At 31.9% G+C, this 15,646-nt stretch overlaps 1 protein-coding gene across 4 annotated transcripts in view; it reads right to left on the reverse strand.

Moving 5' to 3' along the window:
* The window catches only part of LOC126886752 (NPC intracellular cholesterol transporter 1-like), a 209,648-nt gene that overhangs the window by 40,114 nt on the left and 153,888 nt on the right, over window positions 1-15,646 (reverse strand). For 2 of the 4 annotated variants that reach the window (XM_050653781.1, XM_050653771.1), the window contains 3 exons: window positions 11,760-11,891; window positions 7,410-7,639; window positions 659-1,098 (listed from right to left, as the gene is read on the reverse strand). In XM_050653781.1, coding sequence (XP_050509738.1) covers window positions 659-1,098; window positions 7,410-7,639; window positions 11,760-11,891 — 802 coding nt within the window. The remainder of the gene's footprint in view (window positions 1-658; window positions 1,099-7,409; window positions 7,640-11,759; window positions 11,892-15,646) is intronic. The other 2 variants (XM_050653792.1, XM_050653787.1) reach the window with 1 other exon arrangement.

Genomic DNA, 15,646 nt, shown 5'->3' on the forward strand with positions numbered 1-15,646 from the left:
AAAAAAAAGGAGAAATCCAATTGGAAGCATAATAATGTTAGTTAGCGGTGTTTTTAGTCATTAGCCTTATTCATTCTTCTTTATTTATGAATTGTTAATAGATTCTAGAAGTTTGACTGGCTTAGAATGAATAGTTTTTAAAAAATTGGAGTTAAAAGCAAATAACGAATTTTTGTAGTTTGGTAAAAATTGCCATTTTCTTCAGAACATGAAAGAATAGCATCAGAGATACGAAAAAATGTTTAAATATGAATTTGTAGGTTATTTAATTCCCAAGAACTTGGTTTGAAAAAATTTTTTCTACGGCAAAACTTGAGTGAATCATAAATGAGTATATCGAAAAACATTGATTTTTCTATATAAAACTAACACTTTCGATAGCAAATAAATCGAAAACTATTAATTTTATCAAAAAAATGCATAGAACATTTTTTGCTTAGAATGAATATTTTTATCAACTTTTGCGGTCAAAATATAATAAAAAGTTTAAACCCCCGAGATGGGGTGGCAACCACCCCCATGGTAAAAGCGCCTTTCGGCATCATATAGATTTTGATCCTTGGACTATCCACTACTTATTCTCAAATTTTCAAGCAAATCGATCCATTCTGTAAACATTTCGAGGTGAAAAGCTTCGGTTCATGGACTATGTTCTTACCCAGCACATTTGATGAATCTATCCAAATAGTTGGTTTGATATCCAAGAGGATCTGTACCATCTTCTTCAAAAGTGTCGATATCGTTCTGATAATAACCCCAAATACTTTGGACCACACACTCAGTAACCTCTGTTTTTTTCTGGCCTTCTTTCCTCAAAGGCGCGAAGCATATCTTGTCAAAGCTATACGATGTTCCTTCGCCAATCGACTGTATTCTTTCCTGTAGATCCAACACTGACTTCAAGAAATTTGGGTTGAAGGCCGGACCGAAGACTAGAACGCCATCTGAGGTATTATGGTGTACGTTGGAGAGGTTGACAGCCCGAATGATCACTTGCTCTGTACGGTAGAATGGCTCAAAGTGACTGTCAAAGAATTCTCTTTCTATACGGCTGCGAGATGTAGGGGAAGCCCAGAGTTCTACTGGATCAGTGATGATCTGAAATCAAAAACAAGTTCGTTGAAGGATTTTCGTTCTAAATTTTCAATTTTTAGAAAACTGTTTAATTTGGCTAGATAAATGGAACTTTTTGGATATTAAAATTCTTTTTTGTATAATATATTTAAAGCTTTTGCATCATTATACTACAGTAATTATAATAATACTTAATAAGAATGCTTTGCATCATTCCACTCCAATAATAGTGTTCATTAAATAGTGCTTAACAAAAAATTCGCGCAAATACTAATCTATAGGAAAATTTCAAACTAATAAACTCTGTTTGGTAAATATAGATAGTTATTAAATGGTAATAATTAGTATGTTAGTTTAAAACAAATTTATGAACCAGAAAAAATAATTCGGGTAAAGGACATTTTCAGTTTACATTCTGCAAGTAGCGTAAAACTATATTAAACATTTATCTCATTATGGATTATGCTCATTTACAGCATAGTATAAAGAAAGTAATAATGAAATAGACATTGAACCATTTTTATGAAAATTGTAGATAAAAATTTGGTAGAAATTCCTCAAGAAATTCTTTGTTTCTGAAGTACAGTATGTAGTTGGATATGCCAGTTTTATCAATTAATTCAAAATAAAATACAATCTGACAAAACTGATAAAAAAGAAAAGTGCAAAGAAAAAACTATCTAAACTTTAAAGTGTCTAAGAAATTTAATATGAGTTTAATTTTGATTACCTATTTTTTCTTTTAAAATACCTACATATTTTCATTATATCACTACTAATGTGTCTCTTATCTAAGTAAAATAAATAATATTTTGTGTAAACTTAATCTCTTTCAAATTGGATTGTTTTTATTTTTTTTTCTAATCTGTACTATTAGTACCTTAAGGGGGGTATGGTTTGACATCAACATTTCAAGGCACATTTTTGTGATTTTTTTTAACTATGGCAGAAATATTTTATTTTTAAATTAAATAAACATATTCAGTACAATTCAAAGAACACTAAAAAAATTCAAGGCAAAATATTGAAAAATAAGCCAAGCGGCGGCAACTTTTTACTAAAAGTTGATATCTAAAAAAAAAATGGATTTTTCGGTGGACATCACAGACCAGTAAGGATCTGTGAAAAAACGTCTATTTTTGGATGTGAGAGGTGGCATTCGGTTTTTTGCAGATAAAGTTAGGTGACACCTTCAGTAATAGTAATAATAATTGACTTACGCTCCTTCTCAAATATGCCCGGAACATTAATAAAAAAATTAAAATATTTAAAAATTTCGAAAAACGTCGATTTTTTTTCTGCTTTCTTTGCTTATAACTTTAAAACGATTCGTTTTGGAACAAAGTCGTAGAGAAATAAAATAAAGATAATTGAATTTTGTATGATATACGACTGGTCAAAAATGTCTTAACGTATTACCTTTTCTGCAATATAGCAATAAATACAAAATAAGGGGGCAAAATACGCCTGTTGTTATTCAATGTTTTTAACCAATTTGGTGGCACTTAGAACCTTATTAATTCGCTTAGGAAATTCTTTGTAACATACTTAAACCGTGTACTAAATTTCATTAAAATCGACCTAATAGATTTTGCATAATAAATTTGCAATCTAAATGTTTTTAAAAAAGTTCAATTTTTTTAAAATCTTTCTGAACAAAAAGTAGACCATTTAGAAGTTGTCTAATTTTTTTACATATAAAGAGGTGCTCTACCTATCTAATACACTTTACAGAATTAAAATCGGATTATTTAAGGGGCTTCAGCAATGTTTTAAACTTATAAACAATTTTTTGGCTTATAAACAAATAGCTTTGTTTAATAATAAAAAAATTAATTTTTAGCAAATAATTAAAACCGGTATAATTTGACTTAAACTTTCAGCAGAATTGCTATTTTATTTTTTAATCAAAATTATTCGCGTTCAAAAATTGCAATTTTTCGAATTTTTGAAAGTTCCACTGCGTTCATCTCGAAAACTATGCATCCTACGAAAAAACTTGTAAGAACATTTTTTGCTTAGAATTACCCAAGAAATACAAAAAAATGTTTTATTTTGCGAAAAATCGATGTTATGTAATTCCTCAAGTTCTTTGTTTATAACAACCTTATCGACATCCTGATCAACTGTTACCCAAAAAAATCGTGTTCTACGGGTCAAAAAATACATAAAAATCTTGGGTAAGTCCATCTAAATAAAGGAGCCCGTAGCACCCTCTCCTGGCCACAGGACTAATTTGTTTATAAGCCAAAAAATTGTTTATAACTTTAAAATATTGCTGAGGCTGCTTAAACAATCCGATTTCAATTCTGTCAAGTGCATTAGATAGGTGGAGTGCTTCTTTATATGTAAAAAAATTGACAAATCTTTGTATGTTCTAGTTTTTGTTGTGCAAGATTTTAAAAAAATTTAATTTTTTAAAAAAATAGTTTAGATTGCAAAATTATTATTCAAAATCTAGTAAGTCAATTTTAATGAAATTTGGTGTACGGTTTTAGCACATTACAAAAATTTTCTAAGCGAATTAGGAAGGTTCCAATGTAACCTAAGTGATGGAAAATCATTGATTAAGGACAAGCTTGTTTTGCCCCCTTATTTTATATTTATTGCTATTTTGCAGCAAGGGTGATAAATTAAGACATTTTTAACTAATCGCATCTGATAGAAAATTTAATTATCTTTGTTTTATGCCTATACGACTTTGTTCCAAAATGAATCGTTTTAAAGTTATAAGCAAAAAAAGTAGAAAAAAAAAACGAAATTTTTAAATATTTTATTTTTTTTATTAATGTTCCGGGCATATTTGAGAAGGAGCATAAATCAATTATTATTAACGAAGTTATCACCTAACTTTATCCGCAAAAATCTGAATGCCACTTCTCACATCCACCTAAAATCAGATCCTTACTGGTCTATCAGAACTCGTCATTTGACCATGTGAAACAAAAGATTCAAAAAGATTTTTTTAGCTTATGAGTTTTTCGAGGTAACGCTGTCGAGTTTTCTTAGTTTTAATGGTTTTTGAGTTTTTGGTACCACTCAGAAGTCAAAATATCAAAATTTTTTGTTAAAAAAGGGTGAAAATCAACACATTTATTACTGTTAAACAAAAAATAAGCATAAAACAAAAAATATCTCGACAGCGTTACCTCACTAAATGTCTAAAGAAAATATGTATGTATATGAAAAAAATTCAGGTGAATCGGCCAAGTAGTTTTTGAGTTACAATGAACACCGCCTTTGAAAGAAGCACTTTTGAGAAAAACGCTTTGACAAATTCTATTTTCAATTTCTTTTTTGTCTGCCAAATCGTAAAGTGATGAGCACCGGAATATGTTTTTGAATCGTAGAGTAATTTACAAAAGAGGAGGGGAACAGCTGTTAAATGTTAAAGTATTCTTGAACTTATGAACTTTCATTTAAAATAATAAAAATAAATCAACAACTTCAAAAGTTTCAAATTCTACTACTACGCCAGTCAATGGGAGCAAGAATAGGATATTACCTCCGAATTCTATCCTACTGCATGGATTTTAATGAAATTTTGGGCCTAGCCTCTACTTATCTTCTAATTCAAAGTCTACCCTATGCCGATGTGTGCTTTTATCTTGGGGGTGGTTCCGACCGCTTCTTAGGGGTGGAAAATTTTTTGGTTAAAATTACCACGGAATTCACTAGAGAACCTAATTCTAAGCAAAAACTGTTCTATAATTTTTTTTTGAAAACTCAATATTCGTGGCTGAAAATTGGTCATTTTTATTGAAACATAATACCTTTTCGAACGGTTTTTTTCGAATACCTTAAAAACTATGCATCTAACTAAAAAAACTATATTAAAAATTGTTGTAGGTTATAAAAAACGAAGAGACACTTGCCCTCACAAATCTTCTAGTTATAACACAAAAAGAGATATGGTAGGTGAAAATAGTTTGTTTTTTGGTACATTCTCAAATTGGTGTATTCAACTTGAAATAACAGAGAAACGGTCGATTTTAAGTGTATAATGCTACCAATACCTTTTGTAATGCTTGAAAATACCTTTAAAATGAGCTATACTAAAGGTTAATTCAATCAAAATTAGGCAAAACATGCTGCAAACAAAATTGATAATTAATGTATTTTAAGAAAAAATGAGAAGTAATTTTAACCTCCACCCACCAAAATGTAAATGCATCGTTTTCCTTTTACAATACCTTTTATTATAGTGTTATTTCTATGTTCAAAAAGTTGGACGGGTTTAAAATGAATGGTTTTTGAAAACAAAGAGATCAAACTATAGAGCGCATTTTTAAATTGTCTTAAAACTCTTCCTTTTTCTCCGTGTAACTTGAAAATGATAAGAGATACAGTAATGAAAAACAAAAAGGAAATTTTTATCAAAAAAAGTCCTACATTTCTGTGTCGGATCTTTTTTCGTATCTCTTATCTTTTTCGAGTTTCATGGAAAAAAAGGAAGATTTTTAAGAAAATTAAAAAATGCGCTATATAATTTGATCTTATTTTTTTCAAAAACCATTAATTTTAATCCAGCCCAACTTTTTGAACATAGAAGTAACACTATAATAACAAGTATTGTAGAAGGAAAACGATGTATTTAAATTCTGATGGATGAGGGGTTAAATATACTTCTCATTTCTTATTAAAATACATTAGTCATCAATTTTTTTGCGGAATATCTCGCTTAGTTTGAATGTAATTGACATTTAGTATTGCTCATTTTAAAGGTCTTTTCAAGCACTACAAAAGTTATTAGTATCATTATACACCTAAAATCGACAGTTTCTCTATTATTTCAAGTTGAATACACTGATTTGAGCATGTAGCAAAACAAGAATGTGTGTGTACTTTGTACGCACGTAAGAAGTTATACTTCTACTACATATTATGTGATTTTTAAGACAATACCAAAAATTTAAAAAAATAAAAGAATAAAACGCACACAAACACATTGAAAAATGCCACAAAGAAAAAATGATTTCTGAACGATAATAATTGTTGGCAAAAATTTTAAATACGCATTTTCTGAAAAAAAAATATATAACAAATATACTTACAATCATAACATGCATAAAAAAATAAAAAAGTAAAACTTGCATCGGGAATTGAACCTTTGAATTTCGTGCCGCTTTGACTCGTAATCGAAGCGTAGACTCACTCGTCCAATCCCACATTATTTATCATGTGGAAAAATACGGTAACTGAACGTTTTACTGTTTGACAGTTGTTTTGAAAATTAAATTATGTAGGTTAAATTTTGTGGAAGAAAATATAAAAATATAACAAAACAGTAAGAAAACAATATATTAGATGAAGATTGGTAGAACTTTTGTTGGTAATCAAATTAAGTATGTAAATCAAAGCATTACATACCTACTAGATAAATAAATCTACGCCAAAAAATCATAATTTAAAAATAAAAATCGAACCTAATTTGGGATTTCTCTCTAAAATCCGCATTCTTGAGAAAATAAATGTATGTATTTCAACCTAATCCAAATGTATAATTACAATATGATTATAATAAAAACTACTTACCAAATTAGAATGAGTTTTCCTTGTCCAAAATAGTCCAAAAGTCCAAAAATATAGGTATATGAAAACTATTTAAAAAGGCAGTATAACTATTAACTAACTTTTGTTTGTTATTTCTTTTCACACAAATTTTAAAACGCAACAACCATAAATAATCTAACTACAGCTGTGCCACAGCCGCCATATTGAATAATTTTTGATGTCATTTGAACATCCAATCAGAACAAAGGTTTAATGCGCATGCGCCCGGTCGCTAGGTTTTCCCATATAAAAATTTACCCTCTATCGCCGGTAAAGAAGTATAACTTCAAAAACAAACTTTTCTTACCTACCATATTCCTTTTTGTATTTTAACTAGAAGATTTATGAAGGAACGAATCTTTTTGTTTTTTTTTTATAACCTACAGAAATATATTATATAGTTTTTTTGTTAGATGCATAGTTTTTAAGCTATTCGCAAAAATCCGTCCGATTTTTCAATGAAAATGGCCAATTTTAAACCACGAATAACTCAAAAAGTATTGAGTTTTCAAAAAATAATTACAAAACTGTTTTTTCTTAAAATTAAGTTCTCTAGCCTCTTCCGTGGCTATTTTAACCAAAACATTTTTCACCCCCGAGAAGGGGTGAGAACCACCTCCAAGATAAAAGCGCACATCGGCATAGGGTAGACTTTATTTCTTGAGCTATACCCTACTTACTGTGAGAATATCAAGTACATCGATGTAGTAGAATCGAATTCGGAGCCAAATACCCTCATTGACTGCCCTATACCCTCTCTATACAACATATTGTTAACTCACCCTGAGATATTTGATCCCGTGACCGAGTCCCATGACTAAACAAGCCCCCAAAAAGAGGATCAACCAAGGACGTTCGGCACAGAAGGTGCCCCATTTTTCGAAGAAATTCTGCAGTAGAGTGTCCGTGTTGGCGCCCAACTTTTCGATGAACGACGAAACGTGCTCGTAGTCGTCGGGATGTTTGCTTATGGAATGGGTTTCCAATTCGTGGGCTTGTTCTGACGTCATGCCTATAAAATTAAATGTAACGATGCAATAAAAAGTCATTGTTCTGTATTAGAAAGAAAACAAAAATTTAGATAGTTTTATGTACAGAAAAGTTTTCTTCGTGATTAATCACAAAAGCTTAGAGATTTGTTGAGTTGTCTGGAAACAAAAATATTCTTTAAAATATTTCATAGCGTTTTGATCATTTGGTTAATGAAAATATGTAATGATTCACATGAAAATATGAATATGTATATCATTTCTGATGATTTCCTCTACGTCAATTGGAAATGGTACCAATTCAAATTAATAATCATTTTATGGAGAACTTCAGAGTGATTAGTGACTCTATAAGTGATTCATAGTAATCCAGTTGTCAGAGACAAAAATGCCACTGAATCTGTTAATTTTGGGACCACAAAAAACATGTTCTTCTTTAGGTGCCGTGTCCTTATTCAGAAGTTGGCCATCGTTTACCAGTTCCTGAAACGATTCTCTATCGGCTGCTGCGCGAAATCATTCCTCGACTGTGGAACCACACCATTATTTAATAATACGCAACCATGAAAGCATCTTTCGACCAATCCACCTCTTTTCTTCCACCTTTCCTTGTATTATAAGGCGCGAAGTAGATGGTATTTGGGTTCTTTAATTATACGGCCGAAGTATTCTGTTTTTCTCCTCTTTATGATGTTTATGAGCAGACGTTCTGAATTCATCATTTGGAGAGAACATCTTCATTTGAAGTGTGCGAAAGCCAGCACATGTGGTCCGGGAAGCCCGGGTGGTAAGAGTGGCAAACCTTTTTTGGCATCTTTTTTGGGGTCCAACAATTGACATTCTCAGCAAAGTTCAGCGTGTTCGTCTGACTTTTTGGGGTTCTGTGTCATTTTCGTCTCTGACGATTGGAATATGTATGAAATATGTATGCAGGTGTCCGAATGCCATATTTGTGGCTGAACTGCCTACACTATATTTATTTATGGGTGATAAAATCGTGTATGAAGATTAAATGTTTGTAATACTGCAGAGGCAGTATTCATTTTAATGATATTCATTTATTTATTTTGCAAATTTACCAACTTAGCATGCCTTACCAAATCCAACCTAAGCCATTCCAAGATCAAAAAAGCAAACACTACTTTTACTTAAAACTAAACCAAGTTATATATAAAAATATTGTAAGTATTAAAAAATGATAAACCATATGTTAAATCCACCCCAAAACACTTATTTTTTATCCACTATTTAACTTGTAAAGCAGTTTTGGACTCACAATTAATATTAGCTACTATATGCTATAAATACGATACCCCTATAATCATATTCTAGAGATAAATTAGTAATTTTTATAAAATCTTTTGTACAATTTCCAATTGAAAAAATGTTAAAATTATCCCAATGGGACACACAACCAAAAATAAAGGCATAAAAATGTCGTAAAGTAAGTTCAAAGACGCTCTAAATAAAAAGTACAATGTAATCTCCTATGAAGAAATATTAATTTTAGAGATTACCTAATGATTTTTTTCTTTCATCGATACTTTGTCTCTTCATCTCATAATCTCAAATCGTACTTAAAAAATGTAGTAAAATTGTACAACTAAACGCAGTCAAACGATGTTACGAAGTGACAGCTGTCAAATTTGTATGGTTAGGTTATCGAACGTAGAAAGAATGGACGACGCCAGGCTGCCAAAACAAGTTTTAAAATGGATGCCAAGGGAAAAAAGGAAGAGAGGAAGGCCGAAACAATCCTGGATAGACGGCATTTAGAAGGCAACATCGGAGAGGAACCTTTATTCTGGTGAATGGAACGACCGACGAAGCTGGAAACTATAAACCGGAAGGCGGAGAACGCTATAAAAAGCCGGGATAATAATAAATAGTGTGACGAATTACCGACAGCAAATAACAGGTTTCGTCTCGACAGCTTGTTACGTATGGAGGCATCTGGAAGGATGACTCATCAGACGAGCGAGGAAAAGATTTCTCGAGAAAGATCGCTTACGCATTACTAAAGTTGGGGGGTTCCGTTTTTCTGGAACGTTCAAGAACATGGCTTGTATTTTTGTATTCAATATAAATAAGGATGGAATTTTTAGGAGTAGTTAGTCTGTAAAATAGATTCGTATGTAACTAGTCCAGGGCGCATCTGTTTTGAGTGAACGTTGAGAGGTAACTATTCGCATTTTACGTTTTTCAACCATTTATGCTACACTTAGGACCTTCATATTTTACCCAGAAAAACTTTATAATATAGTAAAACAACACTGTAAATTTCATTAAGATCGGTTTAATAGATTTTGCAAAATAAATTTTGCAATCCAGCTTTCGGAAAAAAAAATATTTTTTTAAAATGTTGCAGGACTGAAAATAAAGCAGATATCAAGTTGACTTTTTTTGCTTATATAAGTGTACTGTACCTTTCATTTGCAATTTTAAAAATTTAAATCGATTAATTACCACGGCGTCAGAAATTTTTTTAAATAAACATTAATTTTTGGTGCTACGCGCAGGACAGCGGTGTTCGATACACACAAGTTGATTTCCACCAAAATTTCTTCCAATCTGTATCTTATATATTATTTTCTTACTCTATATTTTGTTGTATTTTAATATTTTAATTCCACAAAAATCAAACTAATTTTATTACTGTTTGTAAAATATTGTTTAAACAATTGCATATGTTTAAAAATAATAAACTTTTATTCTCTATTCTTATATATGAACAAAGAAAGTTTTTGCTAAAAAAAAGTGTTATTTCAAAGGATAGAGTATGTGTTTTTATTTTGCAATAAACAAATTTATTTATTTATATCGAAATGTAAAAAAATTAAAATGTATGGTCATTATCAATCATTATCAAAGGTCATTGGAATGCCCAATCAGAGCAAACTATCCGCTGTCCTGCGCGTAGCACCAATAATTAATGTTTATTTAAAAAAATTCCTGACGTCGTGGTAGTTAATCGATTTTAGTTTTACAAATTGCAAAAGAAAGGTACAGTACACTTCTATAAGCAAAAAAAATCAACTTGCTATCTGCTTTATTTTCAGTCCTGCAACATTTTGAAAAAATAAATTTTTTTGCGACAGCTGGATTGCAAAATTTATTTTGTAAAATCTATTGGAGCGATCTTAATGAAATTTACAGTATTGTTTTACTGTATCATAAAGTTTTTCTGGGTGAAATATGAAGGTCCTAAGTGTAGCATAAATGGTTGAAAAACGTAAAATGCGAATACTTGTTTTTGTATGGTTTTTTCGCAATTATTGCTATTTTGCAACAAGGGTGACTATTTTTTAAATTTTTAACCAATTCTATATTGTAGGAAATTTATTTACGCAACTTTTATGTTAGTTCAACTTCGAAAATGAATACTTTTAAAGTTATAATAAAAAAAAAGAAGAAAAAAATCGAATTTTTCCTTCATTTTTTGACATTTTGATTATTTAAACAATGTTCCGGACCTTTTTGAGAGGACGGATAACTCAAATATTATTATTTGAGTTATTTTCAAGCAATTTCTGCAAAAAATTTGAGTCACCTCTCAACGTCCAAATGTACTAATATTTTTACAGATGTGCCCTTGTCTAAACGTGTATAAATAAATTCGTATTAAACGAGAGTATAATTTAAACCGTAAGCACGCTACAATAGGTTATTGAACCCTGGCTTTATAGAAGGATCTTGAAAATACCTTGGACAACCCACACCACCAACGAAGATGTTTTGATGAGAATAGAGAGAGCTACTAAAGATAATAAAAGTTAGCTACCTAGGACACATAATGAGTAACGGAAAGTACCGCCGCGAGCAACTGATCATCTAAGGTACGATTGAAGGAAAACGGTATCCCAGTAGGCGCCAGATTTCACGGCTTAAACATATCAGAGACTGGACCGACCTTTTGACTCAACATCTTGACATGATGATAAGATTTGCCAGTGTAGTCGCTAACCTCCACTAAATGGGACAGCACAAGAATAAGAACGATGAACTATGAATGCTCCTATTATTTATACGTCTATTGCATCTAAACCTTGTTTTATATTTAACAAACTCAAGAACTAGTTTCAAAAACATTTCCAAGCCTTTAATTTTAGCCATGCCATATCTATACCGTATGAAAAGACGTACTAGATCTCTTTGAAGATTGCAAAGGGCTATCTTCGGCATCTCCTAGGGCCACCTGGGATGAATGATGTTGTGGTACCGCCAGGCGTCGTGCCACTTCTGCACGCATCTCCTCCGCTCCGCTCACCAAGCCCACTGTAACCAACCATAACCCAAATGTTCCACCAGGTATGTACATTCTCATGCAACGTGTTAAATATGCATACGTTCAAGACCAAACTCTATCCGTTCTGGATTACAATCGATCCGAATGTGGTCGATAAATTAATAATTTATTAAATTGTTTAAAAGTATTATTTAAAGTATATTTTATGAATTAAAAATGAATAAACATTTTCAATTTCGTTGCAAACTCGAAAATGCGGTCGTATTGTATTTCTACACTGCGCGTCATAGAAAACGGGCACCCCAAAAAATGGGTCATGTGTCATGTTTGATGTCTCGTCTCTCACATGTCGTACGATTTAAGTAATTTTTTTAACATGTTATAGCCTTATTCTTTAACAATATCGCTGTAATGACAGTGTTGCTAAACAGGTAAATTTTCATTGTATACCGAGTGTACGAATCAAACTGTGTTTTTTTCTCAAAGTTCGGAACACCCTGTAGAATATTTTAGCATTTATAAAATACAGAAATTAAAACCCAACTATAGCCTCAGGTTTCCTTAACATTCTGTTTTTTGATTCATTCGCTTATGTTGGATAATACAGAAGTTAGGTACTTTAACAACTAGCCATGTTCTTCATCAGTACAGGGTGTTTCTAAATAGTGCGACAAACTTTAAGGGGTAATTCTGCATTAAAAAATAAGGACAGTTTGCTTTATTATTCGCATGTCCGCAAATGCTTCGTTTCTGAGATACGGGATGTTGAATTTTTTCTTACAAACTGACGATTTATTTATTACTTTAAAACCGGTTGAGATATGCAAATGAAATTTGGTGGTTTTTAAGACATAATTATTGCGCATTTTTTGACATGTAATTAAGAATTTTATATTCATCATTGGCGCGCATAGGGGTAAAATGAGCGATCATATTGCTCATATGCACGCCAATGGTGAATATAAAATTGTTAATTGTATGTCAAAAAATGCGCAATAATTATGTCTTAAGAACCACCAAATTTCATTTGCATATCTCAACCGGTTTTAAAGTAATAAATAAATCGTCAGTTTGTAAGAAAAAATTCAACATCCCGTATCTCAGAAACGAAGCACTTGCGGACATGCGAATAATAAAGCAAACTGTCATTATTTTTTAATGCAGAATTACCCCTTAAAGTTTGTCGCACTTATTTAGAAACAGCCTGTACTGATGAAGAACATGGCTAGTTGTTAAAGTACCTAACTTCTGTATTATCCAACATAAGCGAATGAATCAAAAAAACAGAATGTTAAGAAAACCTGAGGCTATAGTTTTGTTTTAATTTCAGTATTTTATAAATGCTAGAATATTCCACTGGGTGTTGCGAACTTTGAGAAAAAAACACAATTTGATTCGTACACCCGGTATGCAATTAAAATATACCTGTTTAGCAACATTATTACAGCGATATTGCTAAAGAATAAGGCTATAACATGTTAGAAAAATTACTTAAATCGGACGACATGTTTAGGAGATACGAGACATCAAACATGACCCATTTTTTGGGGTACCCGTTTTCTATGACGCGCAGTGTAGTTCAATCAGAGAGTACAGCAAGTAACTATACCGGTTTCGTGGCTTCTTAGCCCCTCATCAGGAAATACATATGCTCTTCCCTCTGAATAAACCAGGATAATACACCGAGAGCTGTTACGGATTGCAACGGACAAAATGGCAGCGATGTTCTAGCGACAATTGCTAGAATAAAGTTTAAGTTTTTAATCTAATAGCACATAAAACGATAACATTTTTATCCTACCAGATTAAAAACAATGGAAAACCTTCTCTGGTTACACCATGCGAGGGTTCTAAAAGTTTTTCCATTGTTTTTAATCTGGTAGGATATAAAATGGTATCATTTTATGTGCTATCAGATTAAAAACTTAAACTTTATATTTTATGAATTTGCGACTGTTTTAGATTACCGCTAGACATTTGATAGCCAGTGGTCCGCTCTTCTATACAATACAAGAAGAACGAAAATAAACTGCTCTAGTAATGAAAATATGTAACAAGTCATTTCTAAATGGGATTTAAAAAAAACCCTCTCAACAAGACTATTTCCTTAACTGATTCTTTATCTTTTGAACCACAACATGTGAAGTAGTATAATTTTAAAAAATTTGATATTTGTGATCTGTTTTACTAGACTGGGTTGACTGATTCTTTCTCCTTCTTGCTTTGCAAGTTCTTAGACTGAGGTGGGCGTTGTCTCTTCTATTTTTTTTTTACTTTTTTTTAATCAATGTGTTTGGTAGAATTAGTCACAGAAAAAGTATGCGTATTCAACATAGTATTATGTAAATAAAAACCAAAATAAAGACATAACATTTTCGTAAATGTAGCTTCAATTAAAAACCTTAGTTCCAAATACTCCAAAAACATGTATGTTAGTAATGTTGTTACAATATTTGAACGAAATCCAAATACAATCGATATCAAATTTTATGCTAAGTAGTAATGGTATTACTCATAGATACTCATTACTAATGGTATTGCTCATGTAATGGTATTACATGTTGAAGAAAAAGATATTATTTGTAAAACAACAATTTAATGAAAAAATTCTTCGTATTGGGTGATTAACGTCTCGACGTTGAACATGACCAAACCATCTTAACCTATGCTCTCTCATTTTGGCATCAATTGGTGCCACACCTAGACTTCCCCTAATATACTCATTTCTAATTTTATCCTTCTTTGTCTCTCCACTCATCCATCTAAGCATTCTCATTTCCGCCACATGCATTCGTTGTTCCTCTTTCTGGGCCGTCCCAGAAAAAGATGGAAGGATGATGTTGAAACTGATCTATCTAGGATTGGGGTACAACAATGGCAAATCGAAGCGCAAGATCGCAGACGATGGAGGGCCATAGTGGATGCGGCGAAGACTCACCCCGAGTTGTAAAGACAGTCAAGAAGAAGAAGTTTGTTTCTTTACTCCTGTATTTTTCCATCAACTGCCTTATAATGAAAATTGCATCTGTTGTTGATCTGCCCTGCATAAAGCCAAACGGATATTTCGGTCTCTTCACGTATCCGTCTATCAATTACTCTTTCCCATATTTTCATGGTGTGGCTAAGCAGTTTTATAGCCCTTGTTTTTGTAAACAGATACCAGTATACTGCTTCTCCATTCTTCTGGCATTTGTTCAACTTCCATAATTCTAATATAAAATAAAATAAACAAATTAAATAGGCCTGCTAGCCACCTTGTTCCTGTCTCTCCCAATGCTCTCTATACTTCCCCAGGAATATCATCTAATCCTACCGCTTTTCCTTTCTTTATTTTTTGAAGCGCTTGAGCCACTTCCGCGTTTGTTATTTTGGTGACCATTGCTGCTACTGTCTCCGTCGACTCTACCATTCCTAAATTCCATAGGATGGATAATATTAATATCTCTTATATCTATTATTAATAAGGGTAGATATAACAGGTAGATATAATAGGAAGTTGCCAGCCAACAGTCTTCATGTAGACCTGTTTAGCAACCCACGTGATGGGGGAGTCAAGCTGTGCCCAAGGGCCTAATTCGTTATCAATATTATACATCCTATGAACTTTTACGTAAATATGCTAATATAACAAACTTTTAAACCATTTAAGTTCATACCCTGGTATTTCTTTGGTGGCTCACCTTGTGATCAACCAGTTCTAAACATTGATGGTGATATTTTTAAATACCAAAAACGTGCTGTGATGTAGCCCTTAACGGAATTTTAATAAATTTTGTACAGCCAG

The sequence above is a fragment of the Diabrotica virgifera genome, chromosome 1, assembly GCF_917563875.1.
Source record: "Diabrotica virgifera virgifera chromosome 1, PGI_DIABVI_V3a".
Taxonomy (NCBI): domain Eukaryota; kingdom Metazoa; phylum Arthropoda; class Insecta; order Coleoptera; family Chrysomelidae; genus Diabrotica; species Diabrotica virgifera.